Source organism: Mya arenaria, chromosome 6 (assembly GCF_026914265.1).
Source record: "Mya arenaria isolate MELC-2E11 chromosome 6, ASM2691426v1".
In the NCBI taxonomy this organism is placed as follows: Eukaryota; Metazoa; Mollusca; class Bivalvia; order Myida; family Myidae; genus Mya; species Mya arenaria.
The window spans coordinates 51398233-51417781 of record NC_069127.1 but is presented as its reverse complement, the minus strand read 5'-3'; the positions used below and the strand labels follow the sequence as shown (position 1 = coordinate 51417781).

The 19549-nt window shown below is 32.0% G+C and overlaps 1 protein-coding gene across 6 annotated transcripts in view; it reads left to right on the top strand.

Annotated features, from left to right (window-relative positions):
• Positions 1 to 19025, top strand: part of LOC128237214 (dynein axonemal heavy chain 1-like) — an 82978-nt gene extending 63953 nt beyond the window's left edge. For 3 of the 6 annotated variants that reach the window (XM_052952553.1, XM_052952551.1, XM_052952549.1), the window contains 10 exons: positions 2016 to 2039; positions 3888 to 4067; positions 4794 to 4970; positions 7975 to 8145; positions 8566 to 8696; positions 9338 to 9482; positions 10542 to 10637; positions 10874 to 10984; positions 15174 to 15408; positions 17951 to 19025. In XM_052952553.1, the coding sequence (XP_052808513.1) occupies positions 2016 to 2039; positions 3888 to 4067; positions 4794 to 4970; positions 7975 to 8145; positions 8566 to 8696; positions 9338 to 9482; positions 10542 to 10637; positions 10874 to 10984; positions 15174 to 15408; positions 17951 to 18072 (1392 nt within the window). In that variant the 3' untranslated portion in view covers positions 18073 to 19025. Of the gene's footprint in view, positions 1 to 510; positions 526 to 2015; positions 2040 to 3887; positions 4068 to 4793; positions 4971 to 7974; positions 8146 to 8565; positions 8697 to 9337; positions 9483 to 10541; positions 10638 to 10873; positions 10985 to 15173; positions 15409 to 17950 lie in introns of all 6 variants that reach the window. The other 3 variants (XM_052952554.1, XM_052952552.1, XM_052952550.1) reach the window with 2 other exon arrangements.
• The last annotated feature ends 524 nt before the right edge of the window (positions 19026 to 19549 follow it).

The window sequence follows — 19549 nt, the reverse complement described above, 5'->3', positions numbered from 1 at the left end:
AAAAATCAAACCACAATAGTACAGAATACGTTTTCAGTGTTTCTCACACAGGAAAAACCCAATACATATGTACCCAGACAAAAAGGCTACAGTTTCAGTGTGAAAATGGTTTTAAAATGGCAAAACTTTATTAAGAGTTGAAGAAGAAAAAAAATCAACCCTCCAACATGAATGACACAATGCTATTGGTCTGGTACTTGTCGTGCAGGGACACCATATTCTACCATATTGGGTCTCCAGTCTTTATATCGTATTACCAAAATGGCATCTAATTTTCAATGTTGATGAATAAATGAAACATTTTCTATAAATGTACTACAACGTGTTATGTAACAAAGGTTATCGGTGTGATATATATATTATAATGTCTCAGCCTACCTACCATTTATTTTTTTGGCTGTGAAATCACAAACAAATCATTTATTTTTGTAAGCCTTAAGTCATTATATTGCTTGTTTAAAATGTTTTTAAACTTAAAATTATACATTTAAAATGTTTGTCCCATTAAAGAAAAAAATGGAAAAGGTAAGTTTTCAAGATTCAAACATTCCCTATATACTCGGAATATTTAGATTATCTCAAATCCGTTCTTGTATTTATAATCCTTTCTTCTGTAGATATTCTATATGCAAATCCTGTATTCATATCTTTGCTTCATGTTTTTCTTATTTCAGATTAAGTAAATGTTTGTCTTTTTCCCAGTGATTCTATAGAAAATAGTTGCATATCATTTTAAGTAAAATTTGACTAGAATTCAGGAGAAGGTCATATAAAATCAACACTTTAATACCATTTCTGCCTCTACCCTATGGTGTAAGTGCATATATAGGAACAACATGTGTCTTGTTGGTAGATAAATGATTCATTTTCATACCTGCCATATTTCTGGAAGGCTTCCCAGAGGATATAGATTTTCCCTTGTCTGTAAGTCGTCACAAATTTTTGTGTCATGCGTACATTCAAAAACATATGAGTCATGAAATTTCACAAGAGGTGAGAAATGAAATCTCACAGTAGGTTGAGTCATGAAACTTTACAGTAGATAGAGTCATGAAACTTCACAGGAGGTAGAGTCATGAAACTTTACAGGAGGTAGAGTCATGAAACTTCGCAAGAGGTAGAGTCATGAAACTTCACAGGAAGTAGAGTCATGAAACTTCACAGGAGGTAGAGTCATGAAACTTCACAGGAGGTAGAGTCATGAAACTTCACAGGAGGTTGAGTCATGAAACTTCACAGGAGGTTGAGTCATGAAACTTTACAGTAGATAGAGTCATGAAACTTCACAGGAGGTAGAGTCATGAAACTTTACAGGAGGTAGAGTCATGAAACTTCGCAAGAGGTAGAGTCATGAAACTTCACAGGAAGTAGAGTCATGAAATTTCACAGGAGGTAGAGTCATGAAACTTCACAGGAGGTTGAGTCATGAAACTTCACAGGAGGTAGAGTCATGAAACTTCACCAGAGTATGAGGATTATAGGAAGTTGTGCAACTGGTAATTTTGATGCACAATGGTCGACTATGCCTGGAATGTTGCTCATGTGACAAAGCCAGAAGTGGGGCATCTGTGTCCTATTGACTCATTTCTTTGCCTTGTCTTATTGGTTTCAGGGTTCTTTAGAAATTGTACTACTCTTAACTATAACATTTGGCTTATTATTCAGAACATTTTTCAAGTTAACCACATCGTTGACATCATCATTGTTATCTTCCAAATGATTATTGCTCTGAAATGTTTCATGGACAGACTTGCGATCTGCAGTATTTCTTAGATATGTTGAGACATCCGTTTCAGCTGTGCTGTTTTAATTTAAATATATGAGCATATCAGAAAAAATATATTTCATTTTTTAAATTTTACAATGATACCATTAATATCTTTTTTATCATTTTAACAAAGTTCTGAACAATTGGCCCAATATAAAATTATATAGTTTTGATATATATTTTCAACTTAGTAGAAAGTAGATAGACTCTTTATAAATCAACTTACCGTATAACTTTTATGTAACAGGGTTATGGTCGTCAACTAGTGCGGGTAATAATACTGTCACATGGTGTACAAAACCACACACAAAAAAACACGAACAAGCATGTGTTTTTTGCAGCATTTCAAAATGATTGGCACTATAAAAATCTTTTGTCTATGAATTTCTTCTTGTGACCGAAAAACTACTGAGGTGGGAAATCTTGATTTTCAGGCATGCACTTTAGGGTCCTATTTCTAACCTGATGATTAGTATATGCGTGTTAAAGTCAGTCTAGTTCATTTTAAAGCAAAAAAAAATGTATGTGAAAAATCACAAAAAAATAAATAATTAAAGTTGAAATTGGCCAACTTCTGGCTACCATTAAAATAATTAAAATATATCTTGGTTTATATTTGGAACTGTGCATACGGTTTATGTAGCATTTTCATTCTAAAATTAAAACTTTTTATGATGTGTTAATTATTTTTGTCGCAATATTTTGCAATTTTCTGTCAACCTCAGTACTGCGCATGTTTTAAAATAATGTACAGTATAAGAAGTGTATCACAAACTCTTGTTTTAATATGATGATAGATGCCTTTGACCTTGACTTGCTTTAAATCTTTTTTCTTTTTTTAAAGTCTCTTTTAAAAAAATTCTGTTTCTAGAAATCTTCTTGATGTTAAGCTAAACTGAAGATTTTTTCTGCTGTGTCTTTTTTATGCATGGTGTGAGTTTTACTTTACGAATATTACACAATGTCTTGATTTAGGCATTGGGAAATTTAAATATACAAGGGTTACATCGTTTTAGAATGCCGAAGCTCTAGGCTATGAAGTGAGGAAAAACATGTTAAAAATGTTATGAAGTTATTGTTTTAGTTTATTCTTAGTTTATTCTTACATTCATTTTTGTTTTGTCAGTTTAACAGGTTTTTTTTCCATTTTATGTGCCAGTTGCGAAATGCCTGAGTAAAATAAGCATAATTTTCTGAACAATAAAGCCTAAGGACCCATTTTAATATTATCAGACATGTGAACTCTACCAGCCGTAGACAAAATCTACCACAAGGTAGACCCTTCTACCACTCTACTGCTGACCTGACAAAATCTACCGCTTTTGTTTAAATCTGCTTTTGAAAAAAATGTATAAAATTTGCATTCTATGTCCAGTAAGGTCATAAATTTATCATTAATATTGACTGGTTTAATTTCATATCTTTCTGATTTTCCATCTGTTTCCATTTCATCAATAAAATCTGTCTTGTGGTAGGTTTGCTTGTAAATAAAGCGATATTGTCAACTCGCGTCACATATGTTGATAAATACAGAAAAACAACCAGCTTAATAGCAAAGAAATCTTGTATGGCTTAAATTCTGATGAAATTTTTATGTACTCAATACATCTAAAAAAACCAGACTAATTTAAGTCAACGCTGCTGAAACATGAAATATTATGTAACATTTCTAAGATTTCTGATTGCTGATTTGGTTATTTATCTTTGGTTATTTGTCATCAACAGCTTTCTTGAATTTGTATAAGGAAAACATATTTGAACATTATATTTTAAGATTGATTGCTTGTTATAAAGAAATGCACTGTTAGTTGTTCTTGTTAAATATCAAGGAGAAGAACAGAAAAAACAACAAGCAAAAACAACATCTGTGCATTAAACAAAACAAAATAGATTTCATATTTATTTCTACACTTGCTATTCTAGAATTGGTATTTAAGTTGTTAAACTAATGTCAATGATTTGTACAACTAATGTTAATAATTTGTTATATTACGGTCACTCTGAAGTTATTCTAAGGTAAATGATTTGTTCCACTAAATTCAATGTTTTTAAGACAAACATCACTGATTTGTTAAATATTTTCTTACCATTATTTATACTTATCTATATATTCATCCAGGTCCATGAGTTTAAACATCTCCTTCTGTCGCTGGCGTTTTTCCATGGGGTTGCTATTGAAAGACGTAAGTTCGGTCCTCTCGGCTTCAATATTCCCTACGAGTTCACTGACGGCGATTTCCGTATCTGTGTCAGCCAGCTGAAAATGTTCCTGACAGAATATTCAACCATCCCATTCAAGGTAATTTAGTTTATTTTTTTATTTTTTTTTACGTGCCATTATCTTAAACTATTAGATTTTGAATAGTGATGAATATTAATAAAGTAAAAATCTGCCATAAAATCTGATTAAGGGGGCTATACACCGTATGATGAAATAGCGAAAAAAAGAAGATTATCAAAAACTGACAAAAACTTGGTATCAATGTGTACAATGCATTGAAACTAACTTACTGAAGTACCACATAGTTTACAATTAATTTATTTTTCGCAGTTTTTTTCCATAAAAAAAGATTACTAGGTATGTTTACCTAGTAGAATTCATTCTTATGCGTGATTGGCTAGTCGATGTTATCATGTGATATTACCAAGTAAGATATAAAGCTTAAATATTCCAACAGTTTAGGGTAAGCCTTCATAGCACAGTGGTAAATACAACACTGGACTGCAATATTGGCGACACCGGTTCAAACCTGTCTCCGACTCAAGTGTTTTTTACATTTTGGTATTTTTTTTACGATTATGATATCAAAGAGTAAAACATTTTATTGAATAATTGTCATGAGATGAGTTACAGAAAAAAATTGTTTGGTGCCAATCTGGTGTATGTAGTCCCTTTAAGGACCATTTACCCTTTATCATTTCCCAGGGTGATTATTAAGCCAGCACTAATCATCGGTGATGGTCCAAGTACGGATCAAATCACTTAGCTGTGTTAAAAGGATTTGTTTTATGCCTTTCATTACAGGTGTTGACCTACACTGCGGGTCACATCAACTACGGTGGCCGCGTCACAGACGACTGGGATCGACGTTGTATGATGAACATCTTAGAAGATTTCTATAACAAAGATGCGCTCAACGACGAGCATTTGTATTCCGAGTCGGGAGTTTATCGCCAGATTTCCACTGCCATGGACCATAATGTAATATTGTGATACGAACTTATATCTGCATTTATAGATATACCCGTAGATCACCGATGTCGCGTAGCATGATGGGTACATTCCCTTGGATATTTCAAAAACTAATAAAATAAAGGCAAAACAGAATATATATTAATATAAAAAAATTATCTATTCATGATTTTAATTTCAAATATTTAAATAAAAAATGTTTACAATGGCCACGTTTGTCTAGATTAGTTAAAGTAAAACCTCATTTTTGTACATGTTCTGTAAAGGAAATAAAAAAGGCAAAATATTTCTAATTAGAGTTTTTCTCCTTTACTATTAAAAGAAGTCTCTTAGGAAGATAATTTAGCCACTTAAATTGTAAGTTGACATAAAATTTCATATAAATGTCAATAGACTGTGCCCTAATGCGACAGCGGTGACTCAAACTTAATACCAAGTATCACAATTATCTTATGGGCTCGTGGTGGATGTTTTTTCACCATGTTTGCATGTATCTGTCTGTCTGTCTGTCTTGTAGTTGTTATCTGTTCTTTATTCATTTGTTCAGTGGACCAGCAAAATTTTTAATGGTTTGCTGAAAAAAAAGCATGTGGTACTGTAGTTAAACCTTAGTGAAATATCATCTTTTCTGACAATGTATGATCTATAATATAAAGTTAAAGACTGATAAATAATTCATTTGGGTAATTGTTGATTTATGTATAATTATAACTATTTTTTGAAAAATATAAAAAACAAAATTTAATCATAGGGTGCATATTGCTTCTATCAGCACAAATATGCTAAATAGTAATGATTTGTTTATCAATTGTGATATTTTAACGTATAAAATTTATTACCATAGTTTATTTCATGCTTTTCGGTGGTTGATTCAAAAACAACTGATAAAATTACTGTTAAAAACAGTTTGAGTTCATTGAGATATAATTTGACAGTTTCTCTTATTTTACCCCATTTCTTTGTGTTAAAATAAATGTAAAAACAAGTAAAAGTCAATTACCTCGTTTACTGGTATAACATTGTTTGGCTGATATTTGGTGCGATTTTCAAATTAAATATCAATAAATTGTAATTATATTGAATTCAAAGCATGAAATAAAAGAAAAAAGGTTTGTTTCAGTGTAATATTGTAATATATTTCACCTCCTGAACACCAAAAGTAAATATCAGGAAATATAACTTTGGTGCTCATTTGGTTATATATATTTAAATATTATACTAAAGCAAACATTTAGTTATTCTCAATCAATCGTGTACCACATGGTTTTACGTCTGTCAGTAGTTGTCCTTGTCTCGTTTAACTTGCTTGTCTAACCTTCCCGAGCTTTAGGCTGTCATTTTTCCAACCTGAAAATATTTAATGCATGAAAATTGCACAATCCTGGAAATTTGGTAGTCTTTGCATGTGTTTAAAACAGAATTAAATTAGAGCTAGAGAAAAGAAAGTATTTTAATTGCCAGAACTTCGTAGATTTTTAATCAAGAAACAGAACAGAGCTCAGCCATGTATTTTTAATCGATTGTTGGCTTACATATTCGGCAATAATTTTTTGTATGATGTTAAAGGCCAGAAAGCTTGATATTTCTGTTTATATGAAAAGAAAGTGATTCTCGAAATAAGCAAAGTTTGCACATTATCTTTCAAAGTCAATTTAAAAAAACCATACAATGACTTGTCTGTAAAATGCGCTAATATTTGCAACATAATTTCTTGATGTAAATGACAGTGAACCAATACAGCATTTAAACTATAATGATAATTAAGCACTTGCGCCTAAATCTTGATTCTTTAATCGTCTATGTTTGCTGTGTTAGTGTGTACGGAGCACCTGATCCCTTGATGCGGCCTGATTGCTCCAGCACGGTCTTGAGACGGCATTTGTTACTTCTCGGACTATAGATTTCTCCCAGAATTCCCCAGAGATTTTTTTTATGCTAGACTTTAGCTGCCTTTTCTCTATATATATATATGTTACAGACTTTCGTAGAATTTTCTTGTAGTTCTTAGATCCATAAAGCCTTTCCTTTTTGATAGATTTTTAATAGATTTCTGTAGACTTTTGCCATTAGATTTCGACCCCTATTTAGAGGGGATTTACAACTGTATACCTATTTCTAAACTTACCTCTATTATAGATTTTTCACAATTATTATTAAATATATTATTCACCTTTTTTTTCTTTTTATATTATTACAATTATATACACAATCATTAATCTAAATAAGCACTTTTATTTTTACGAATGTACTTATTTTTTAATTTTCATATATATATACGCGTTAAAATAGCATGAACATTAGATTGAATATTCTATCAGAAGTTCCAGTATTTAAAGATTTTAGTTTTAAAAATTATATAAATTATAGAACATAACATTGTAACATTAATAAAGAAGTTAGCTTAATTCAACACAAGGGTCATATACTGCCAGATGGCATATCAGTTGCGGTATTGGAAAATGCCTAGATTTTCAAGGTATCTTATTTAACTGGCTCTCAGAATGAAATGGGTTAAGAGATCTGTAGTCTAAGACAACATTTTCCGTATCAAGACACGGTGAATTGAAAGGCGTAAACAGGACCGTATCTTGGTGAAACGGGATGTTTCTGTTGACACTGTTTTAAAATGTTGTAACTAATTTGTGTTCATTTGTGTCAGTTAACATGGTATATTATACACATTTATACTTAGCATATGTTACTAACAGTTTAATATGGATTTACCAAGCCTGAAGTTTTGGATAAAATTAACAAAGAGATACTGCATTTATAAACGTTGATTAATAAAAAAATATTGTCAAATACATTTAAATGATTGTGTAAGTTTTGCTGTATTTTAACAGCTTATATTTTTTTAATATAAACATATGCCTTCTATTTCATTACCTATGCAAAATTGTCAACATAATTGTTTTTCATTAATAAATGAGTTGTTCTTTTTAGCACTGTTCAATATTATTGTTATCCTGTAATAGCACGATATTTTGCACGCTCTCTGGCATTGTTTCTGTAGGGATATATCCAGTATATACGTAGCTTGCCGATCAACGACACTCCGGAGATATTCGGTCTCCATGACAATGCCAACATTACATTCGCTCAGAACGAGGCCTTCATGCAGTTGGAGGCACTCGTCAAACTTCAACCGAAGACAGCGAGTGGCGGTGGAAAGTCTCGTGAAGAGGTTAGAATATTGACCTGTCTTGTCAAAATGTAGCGGATTTTCTAAACGTTATTTCAAATATTGAATATCTTTAGATAGGGTTGACATATTGTGACCAAACTTGGTATACAGGAAATGGCTTGTAATTGTTACAACAACACATATTGGAGATGTATATCAGAGGTAAGCAATTAAAATAGTTGAACCCAACAAATACCTTCATAAAGGAAACTTTTTTCTTTCCATTTATCAATAAAAAATTTACTCTTTAAGATAATTGAATTTGCAATAATCTCAAAATTCTGTTACAGAAGAAATATGCAATAAGTGTAGATTTTATACAAAATACAGTTGGAAATAGTATTAAAATTTATTTCTAATGCATATGAATCGGTCATTGCTTTGTACAATCTGACCACCATGTACATGTATGTCTTATAGATCATGGAAGAGACTGCCAAGCATATCATTAAGCAGGTGCCTCCGCCAATTGATGAGGAAATGGTCGTGAAGAAATACCCAGTCATGTACGAACAGTCCATGAACACAGTGCTCATACAGGAAGTAATCAGGTATGTGCTAAAAGTTTAAAATAAATATAAAATATGGGGGTGTATACTATACACAGTGATACATTTTCATTTTGTATTTTCTTGGTTTATTTTTATTCTGAATTCCTCTTTCTGCAAGCTTTAATAACCCAATTTGTAAGGTAAGAAGTATAACTGTGTTATTCACAATAGCAGGCATACAGTATTGGAAGAATTCAGTCATATTTTTTGTGGAAAGTAAATTTGGGGAGGGGATCCATTCTTTTACCCTGGGTGACTATTAACCAAGGTGAAGGTCTATTCCTTGGCTAACTTGCTTGCTTTGAGACAAGGACTTTTGTCTTGGTAAAAATGTTCCTGCTACTGCACTATTTTGATGGTGTGTACATTATTGCTTATTTTATGTCGTCTGCATAGCATTGCAGACATATAGGGATCATGTTGTCCGGTGTCATTGTCAATGGCCGTGGCATATGTTATTCTAGCTCTCCAACTCAAACAGTTGTTATCCAATCTTTACCAAACTTGGCTACAATATTATTGGCATACTATTTTGATAGAGATCAATTAGCAGGCAGGTCACTCTTTTAACTCCAGAGTTATGGTCCTTGAATTGACAAAATTTGACTAACGTTGGTAGGAAACTTATGTCTGTATTTTAGGTACAACAAGCTGATTACAACTGTCCACAAGAGTCTCAATGACATTCTGAAGGCCCTGAAGGGTTTGGTGGTCATGTCGCAGCAGTTGGAAGAGATGTCCATCAGTCTCTACAACAACATGGTGCCCGGAATGTGGGCAGGCAAGGTAAGCAGAGTTCTTTCCCTTGTGGAAGAATTGTTTGTTTTCTGAACTGTTGTTGGTACCTTAGCTTGGATAACAGAGATGTATTGGAAATAGTTAATGGGGACTGTTTATTGGCAATAGTTTATGGGTATTGTTTATTGGCAATAGTTTATGGGTATTGTTTATTGGCAATAGTTTATGGGTATTGTTTATTTGCAATAGTTTATGGGTATTGTTTATTGGCAATAGTTTATGGGTATTGTTTATTGAAAATAGTTTTAGGGTATTGTTTATTGGCAATAGTTTATGGGTATTGTTTCTTGGCAATAGTTTATGGGTATTGTTTATTGGCAATAGTTTTAGGGTATTGTTTATTGGCAATAGTTTATGGGTATTGTTTATTGGCAATAGTTTATGGGTATTGTTTATTGGCAATAGTTTATGGGTATTGTTTATTGGCAATAGTTTTAGGGTATTGTTTTGTTATTGGATGCAGGCAATGGGCCACTGTTTAACTTAACAACATGATTAACAAGATCGTTGTTACTGTATTGATGATGCGCTCACATATATGTAAATAAAACAAGTACAGCTGAAATAGTTGTCTCAAATCTTGTAAGAAATACTGCAGATCAAAATTGTAACCATTTAACTTCAAGAGCAGTGAAGATTTGGAAGTTAACAAAAATGACTTTGAAAACGTTGTTTACTTTAACAAAATTGTGGTTGGCCTGTTGTTTAGAATTACTAATCTGTCTACATAGTTTTCATAGTTGACAATTTGTGACAAAGAATGATGAAGGCACAATGGCAATTGAGATTTAAACAAAACTTTTCGCGAAAAACCTGTAACCTTTACTGGCTTGGTGGAACATTTTATTTATTTTATTCAAATTGAAAGCTAACACCTTTCAATCTGCAGAAACTGAACTTCCTAGTTCGTGTTGGCAAAAAAGCGTTCCAAGACGGCTTTGCCAGACTTTATTTGTATTTTGTCACATTCTGTGCTTCTAAAGGCTTTCTTTTTCAGGATGTTTTTGTGACAAAAAAAATGCAAAATTGAATGTCATATATTTTCAGGCATACCCGTCCCTGAAGCCACTTGCATCATGGGTGCTTGATCTGATTGAGAGAATGAAGTTCATTCAGCTTTGGATTGATGATGGACTACCAGCGGTAAGTGTGCCTGATTTTCAAAGGAAAACAAAATTGAGTTATTCAGGATGAGGAATCTCCTAACAAAATTTCAACTTGGCAGAATTTTGTAGAATGATGCAAGGCTGAAATTTTGGCCAAGGATTGCATCGTTAAAATACAAACAAATCTAAAATCTTTTCAATATCTTATTTGTACAAAATAACACTTAAAAGGGGTATTTATCGTATCTAGTGACAGTTGTTTTATTTTCGCAGGTGTACTGGATCTCCGGGTTCTTCTTCCCGCAAGCTTTCTTGACCGGCACACTCCAGAACTACGCTCGTCAGAAGGTCATCTCCATTGACACAATCTCGTTTGGATTCGAGGTACAATACAATAGTTGCTAAATTGTATGCAAAATATATCGGTTAGTAAACGTGAAAATGTAAGTGTCCCAAAATGCTGAATAGCCAGTGAATACCCCTATGATATGACTGTTGATGAAATTTATTAAGTTTGATCAAGATGTGTTGAAATTGTCTTTTTTTTTTTTAAAACACAACACTTTGGTAGAAAAAAATGATCAAATGTGTAAAACAATAATTAAGATATTCAATTTTACAAAAACAAATAACATTTCAAGACTGTATTTGTTAAAAGTACTGTGAATAAATAATTGAGCACTACAATATGTGTAAATTGATCTGCATTTAGCGTACGATGTCGCCAGACGGATGTCACCAAATAGTCAATTGTTCTAACAAGATATGATTTACTATTTTCGATATAAAATCATAGCTATATTTAGGAATCTGATGAAAGCCCATCAGCCTTTTATTTTGTTGTGCCAATTAAATAAATCCTGCAAGCTGTGACCATTTATATACCAGAGTTTTTTTCATGGTTTATGGCACATATGTTCCAAAATCAATATGCTTGATTGCTTGGGATTATAGTTCCAAGGAATTGCAGTACTTTTTATAAGTGATTATAAAGAAATCTGCTTATTCAAAAGCATTTGTTGTTTTTACATGATGAAAAAGAGTTTTTTATAATATGCTTGGACCTCAAAGGAAATTTTTTGTCAATAATTATGCGAAGTTTAATGAGGATTTTTTCTGTTTTGAGAAAACCTCTTTACCTTGTAAAGCTTTCAATTAATTTTCATGTATTTCTAAATATAGCAATGATTTTACATCAAAAGACGTGTCTCTTATATAATTTTGTGTAAACATGGTTCTTTTGCATATTTATTTTCATTCTTTCAAAAATCACTAAAAGGTTTTGAAAATATTTTGAAAATCATCTTCAAACTTGACTATGATAAAACAAAACAAAAAAAGGCAGAACCTTTTGGTTCAAAAGTCTGTTTAAACCTCAGTCTGATTTGTTCGTCATTGAAGAAAGTTATCAATTAAAAAATGTCTTATTTGATCATGTCATGTATATGATGCATGTAACTCAAAAAAGAGGCCATCTTATAAAAGCATGTTACTGCTCAGTCGCTTTTTAAAACCTATATTTCTGTGTTTTCAAAACTAACATTTCTATACGGTAGGTCAGTTAAGGCAAAGTTAATATGATGTTACAATGAAAGATCAAATTCAATTTGTGACACTTAATTAATATTTAATTGAATTTCAAGATCTTACAACTTTTTGTGGTATTGAACACATTAGACAAAAAGATGGCCCCAACATGATTAGCTATCAAACTGTACATCTGTGCCGACTGTGTATTGAATATCAGCAATCTCAAGTATTGTCAACTATCTCCAAGAAAATAAATGGATTTATAATTGCTGCACCCACTACTTGCGTTATTAACATTATACACAGCGAGCTGGAGGCGAGAGTTATTATAATTTTGATAACGAGGGTTTAGCAGAGTAACTGTTATGTACCATATTGTCAAGCTTACCGTTAAATCATAAAGAACTATGCATATATTGCAATATTACTGTAATTAATACGCACCTTGATATTGATCTGCACGCTACTTATTACACAGTTAGAGCTCTGCCTACTGGTTTACTGAACACACAAGCGGATTCAGGGCAAGGGGTGGGGGGGCCTGGCCTGAACCACAACCCCGCCCCCACTGTAAAACCGTACAAGTGTACTTTTTATCTCCATATTGAATAAAAAAGTAATAAAATACGCTCAAAATGCACCATTTCAGACTAGAAATTGTTAAAATCTTCTTGGGGAAGTACCCCCCCCCCCCGCCAACATTTTAAACCATTTAAATTTTGGTTCTGAGGGATGGGAGAATGTTAAGATTTTCTCCCACCTCAGATAAGTAGATCCATTAATGTAACCATGCTAGAAATTCTTATCTTGCCCACGGGCAAAGATAAAATGCCCGTATGGAACTTCTTTTAATGGTCACCACATTGTAATTAACCTCCCTTGTTGAAGACTGTCGTCTGTAGCGCATCATGGAAACCTTGTCTGGTGGCAATATTTAGAACGCGGGTTAATTATTTCTCGCTTCAAATGTCACCAGAAAACAGTTTTCACGCACCTTTCAAGAAATATTGCTTCACTCTTCTTAGAACTATTTAAAGAACGATCAGACCATTTACATACTCTGAATCACTGCGGAATATCCATGACAACCACGAATTAGAGCATATCCATACACAATTATTTTCACTAAGCACAAAAGCAGTTCCGGCAAAAAATACATTTTTACTTAATTTTGTTTAACTAAGGTGGGAGAAAAAGCATCTACCAATTAGCCGCTCGTGTAAGATAGGTTCATCCCGACCCTCGCGCAGGGTGTTTTGCGGAAACCTCGTTTCCGCAAAACACCCTACGCTCGGGTCGGAATGAACCTATCTTGCACTCTCGGCCGTGAAAGATACTTATAGTCCCTCAGACATCACTTTCTGGATCTGCCCTTGGATCTGAGATGCTAAATAATGAATAAACAAATACCAAGAGAACACTGTCACCCCAATATGGTGCCAGAGTTGTTATATTTATGTTGAAGGGCCTTAATTGTTCAAGTAACCATATATAAGGTCTGCCATCGAAAAAAAAACAAGTTTGTGAAATGTAAACTAAATACTTCTTTCCATGATAAAACATTATCAAAAGTCAAAATTAAAGCTCTAATGTCAATTATAATCTATAAAAGCTCTATTTCGCTGAAAAAGCATTTGTATAATTTACTGTTATTAAAAAATATTTTATTTAAGTGTGTTATTTTCAATTTACTTTTCAAATTTTAAAATAAAACTAAAATCAACAAAGTTGAAAGAAAAAGAGAGACTCTCTTTAAGAAAAGACTATAATGTGATAGATACAGTGAAAAAAATATGTTTACAACTTTATGGTGTTTTTCAGCAAAAAACGTTTTGACGCATGTGTTTCACAAAAATGTGTCTGATTGTCCTCATGCTTATAGAAGACTAAATTAACATTAAAAGCAAAAACAAAACAAGACAGGGTTGTAAATATTGTAAGGCTGCTTAAACATTCATGAGCATGGTAATAAAACAAGTTTCGAAATGTTTGTGAAATAACAAATAGTGATCTTTTAGTGTTTTAAATTCGTTGAATATGATTATTGAAGTCATATAAATATAATGTGTCTGTCTTTATAATGAACTAGCTCCATATTTTTTATCTGCTATAAGAGAGGATTGGGTTGCCGTTGGGGGGGGGGGGGGGGGGGGGAGAGATAAAAAAATGAAACAAATAGCAACCTATATATGAAGTGTTTCAAGCGTCTCTTAAGTTTCAGTGCTAATTTTGGTAATTGTTTAATATGTTGACCTAGATGTAGGATACGGCCATATCATACAAAATTATGGCAATTTATGGAAACTCATTTTTTTTGTGGCAACAGCAAGTCATTTTTTTTATAATTATGGACATTAACTAAGACTGACATATATATATATATATATATATATATATATATATATATATATATATATATATATATATATATTTATAAACTTACTGTAACTTTCCTTTTGTTCACATGATTTTGTACACGTTACACCAGACTAAATGGGTGAATGTGAAAAGGTTCTAAGTGACATTAAATAAAGAAGAAGATAAAACCTTTTCGCTTTCACCTCCTCTCACCCCCACCCCCACTCAATCCTGGACAAAATAAAAGGAAATATTTCCTTGTCTAACCAGTGTGTAGTGGTAGTAATCATGGTGATAGCTTGTATAAGAATATTGGCTGATTCTGCTGGACTCTGGTCCAGTGTTATGATCATCTCAATAAAATATTTATCGGGAAGCATTTATGTGTTATATTGTGACACATATACAAACCTTGGCCTTAAAGGACTTGATGGAGAGCTACCCAAATATTAATTCAGAAATGTCAGGCCAAAATTATAAAAAATATGCTTGTCCTTACTCCACCCAACATTTTGAGGGGTAGGTAGGTTGGTGTTTTTTTTGTTAGTTATAAAGCTTTTAATTCCGCAATGAAAAACATAAAAAACATTTGACCACTTAAAATGGTTTGTGGGCATTTTTGTGAGTGGATTGAGTAAGGCCAAAGAAACTATTTATTAACTTTTGCTGCATTTGTCTCTTCCAGATAATCCGAGAGAAAAAGGAGGAGTTAAAACAAGGCCCATCGGACGGGTGTTACATCATGGGTCTGTTCGTTGAGGGAGCCCGATGGGACCATGTTCATCACAGCCTGACCGAATCACGCCCGAAGGAGCTGTATACAGACTTGCCCATTCTTTGGCTGAAGCCGGAAGCCAACCGGAAAATGCCAGATTCAGGAATATATGACTGCCCTTGCTACAAGACACTTACACGTGCTGGTACGTATACTTTAGAAATATGGATAATTTACAATCATGCTTTAGAAATATGGATTATTTACAATCATACTTTAGAAATATGGATAAATTACCATCATACATTAGAAATATGGATAATTTACCATCATACTTAAGAAATATGGATAATTTACAATCATACTTTAGAAATATGGATAATTTACAATCATACTTGTGAAATATGGATAATGTACCATCATACTTTAGAAATATGGAATAACTTATAATGATACTTCTGAACTATGGATAATTTACAATCAATAACAGCACAGTACTGTGTCAACTCAATGTGTTTTGTAGCAGCATGTGTTACACAGCTATGATTACATGCACAAAATAAAAACAATTGCAAAAGCAAATGTTTGATTTTTTTGTACTAAGCCATATTCATTGAAGTTTACACTGGAAGAGTAATTTTTGTGAACATATAGATGAAATTGAAAACAAAACAAAACAAAATAACATCTATCATAATTTATTTTTTTGAAATAATCTTGTTTGTTGTTGCTTTTCATTGTTTCTGTTGACAAAATGCTTTGGGTAATACTCTGTTAACAATTTGTTTAATGGACATTTTATTAACAAAATCAACAACAAAACAAGTTTTCAAATATTTTCATATTTTTTAATTGTTTTATAGATTCTTTCTAATGATTAATTGAAAATCATAGCATTCCAGCTAGCCATAAATAAATTGTTTATGATCTCAAAAAATGATAGAATCTTAATATACTGTTATTGATATTTTATAAGTACATACTGTATGAATAGAAATGAAGTTTATTGCTTTGTAGCCCAAGGGTATGACTATACAATAATGCACAGAGATAATTGGTCTATTGTTTCGTCAGAAAGATCAATTAATAAAGCTGTCCCCTTCGGGTGACCTGAAATTTCTTCGTTGAAAGGTCATGAAGATTTTCATAAAAAGCTCCATATATTTCATTGTTTAAGATGTCAAAGAAACCTTTTTGAAGTTACCTCTTGATTCTTAATTCATGTACAAACACTAAGAAAACAATGTTTCTGTTAAATAAAAAAAACAAGATGATCATATATGCAGGACCTTGTTTGCACTGTGTTTACTTAAAAATAAGACACACTAAAGTCGTTAAAAATAAGACACACTAAAGTCGTTGAAATCAGACTTTTGGCTGAACAAGCCAGAATTCTTATACGATTGCTAATGGCATCAAATTTTTTAACAAGCCTTGCTATATATATAAAATTCAAAATTTGAGCAAGACCCAAAGATATTTTACTAGTGCAGGGCTTCTGTTAATTTTGACCACTAAAGACATCTTAGAAACATTTACTTTTGGCTCATATTTTAAGCTGTTTTTGAAAGAAGGTCAAGGTATTGTGGTATAACCTTGGTGCTGTTGGCACTTTGGTGATGTCGGTGTTGTACAAAAACTTTAACCTAAGCCACCACTATACAAAAATATTCAAGATTATAGTCAAATGAAACTTCGTTATATTACACATGTTTCCAGAGACTATATGCACATATATGCAAGACCCATAACTCTGGTTTTATTGACTGCTGAGTTATGTCCCTTGTTTCATAAGAATCACAACAAGAAAAGACAAATGTTAGTTTCTTGTTGTCATAACACAGTCATAAACGTAAGAAGTAATGATGTTAATCCTCGCTAAAATCCTTGCTAAAACTATCGCAAACTAATGTTTTACGGTATTGGCCAAAATGATTGTTATTTGGATGATAGTAAAAGACAACCAGCATTTTGAACCTTTAGATTTAAACATATAAGAAATACACTAAACCATTATATGGTATTATTACTGTGAATTCAATTCAATTACAATTTTATTTTACAAAGACCTCCAGCCCATACACAAACACAAATGCATACAATTTTTTTTATAAAACAAATATTATAGTCTGTCCAAAAACATGTACATCAAGGTGAAAAATGGAAGATTTTATTAATTTTGACTGAAGTCTTCCATAAAAACATTTTTTTTCTTTAAAGGCATGGTATGGATACATATACGTATTCATTTAATTAGGTACATCATATAAAATGTGTAGGAACTTCTATAGTATCTTGGATATTAACATTTCCTTTATCAACATACAGAGCTGGGAAACTTAACAAATTTTTCTCATAAAACCTGAAAAATGCATTACAGTTAAAGCTGGGCCATTGTCTGTCCATTGCCATTTTTAGCTGGTCATTCGTTTTAAAGAAAAAATAATCAGGTATTGTTATTTTAAAAACCTTCGCTTTTTTGTGCAAAATCTTTAACCTTGGCCATTACTTAAAAAAAACACATTCAAGATATTGAAATGAAACTTGATACACATGTTGCCAGAGATGATAACAACATTAAAATGTACAAAAAGGGTCATAACTCAGGCTTTCAATAAATGAACTGTAGAATTATGGCCCTTGTTTGGCTGAAAATTAACAGACAAGTTGTTTGCCCTGTGATGCTTTTGTAGTCAAGGGTTTATTATAATTACAGACTACTTGTACAACAATTTCTCTTTTTCCAGGTACACTTTCCACTACGGGTCACTCCACAAACTTCGTATTCTCCGTGGAACTTCCGACGGACAAAGAACAGAAACACTGGATCAAGCGAGGCGTTGCCCTGCTCTGTGCTCTCAATTACTAGACAGACAATATATTACCAGACATTCATAGACAATAAACTATACACTTTTTATGTTTTTTGAGCTTTTCCCCATATTATCATACATTCATGGACAATAAACTACCGGTATACTCTTCACATAGATTTTGAACTTTTTTCCAAACAACTTCAGTTCATTTTATTTATCTGGGCATTGGTGTGTGTCTTCATAGAAATGTTTGCTAAAGTGCCTTCAGAACAATTAAGATAACAGATAATTAAGGGCCATACCATTTCAATGAAACAGTCTTTATCAACTGTATTTTTCCTTAAATTTAAAAGAAGTGTTTAAAAATGTTTTGTTTTGTCTATAAACTGTGTGACAATGCTTTGAAATCCATAATAGACTTCCAGTAACCATTGTTTTCATTTTATGTAAGGATTTGGGCTGACATTCCATGTACAAAGTTGTGATTTCAAAATACCTTTTTATTGAGTGTGCGTTGTTATATATTTAAGATAAAGTGATTTCTGTTAAATTTATTATAAGTTATGGTTATTATATAGTTTACATGTATGTCATGTGGTATTTATAATTATTAATTTAATGAAAATATAAGACTTTAAGTCTTAATGTTTATGTCCAATATTGAAACTGCTGAAATTAAAAAAACTTATAGGCATATATTAAATATAATTATTTTTGTTATCCGTCCACTACATGTATATATTGAAACTGCTGATACAAATGTTTATATTATTCAAACTGCTGAACATAAGATATTATAATTTACATTATTGCTGTGTCTTTGTTATATTTATAACTGTGATAGTTTATCCGTCCTCAAGACCATTATTGCTAATAAATATTGAAACATAAATGTATACAATGTTCTAAAAAGTATTCGACTGTTTTACTGTTTATACTTTGAAACAAAAGAAAAAAATGAAACCATAAAGATATGTATGGAAACAATAAATAAAGTAACATCTTTGATTGTTTTGTTATATTTGTTATATTTATGATGGGATCTGGATTGAGAAATTTAAGAATTTTATAATAAAAAAAATGTGAAGATTCTTGAGTTTTAGTTCAGTAATTGCCCAGTTTGAAATGGCAAATTTACACACAATTAGAAAACTATACATCTCAACATAGTTATTACAAATGTACATTAACTTTCATTACATAAAAGCTTGGACCAATAATTAGCATCACATTCCTTAAGTTAGAATGTATAAGTATAGAATGCTTCTATCTTAAATAGTCTATCAAAATACATGTAAAAATGTACATGTTTTATGACTACATGTTCGTGTATGTTATTCAGAGGAGATGAAATATGGGACTTCAATATCTTTAATATTACTTTTTGATAACAACTTTTGTTTTCATGGCAGTACGTTAGTATTCACGTGTATCCTGAACTATTGTAGTACACTGTTTATTGAAACATTAGGCCAGAATTCATAAACAGTTTATCTGGCGTTTCCCAAACTACTTAAAAATACCAGCTAC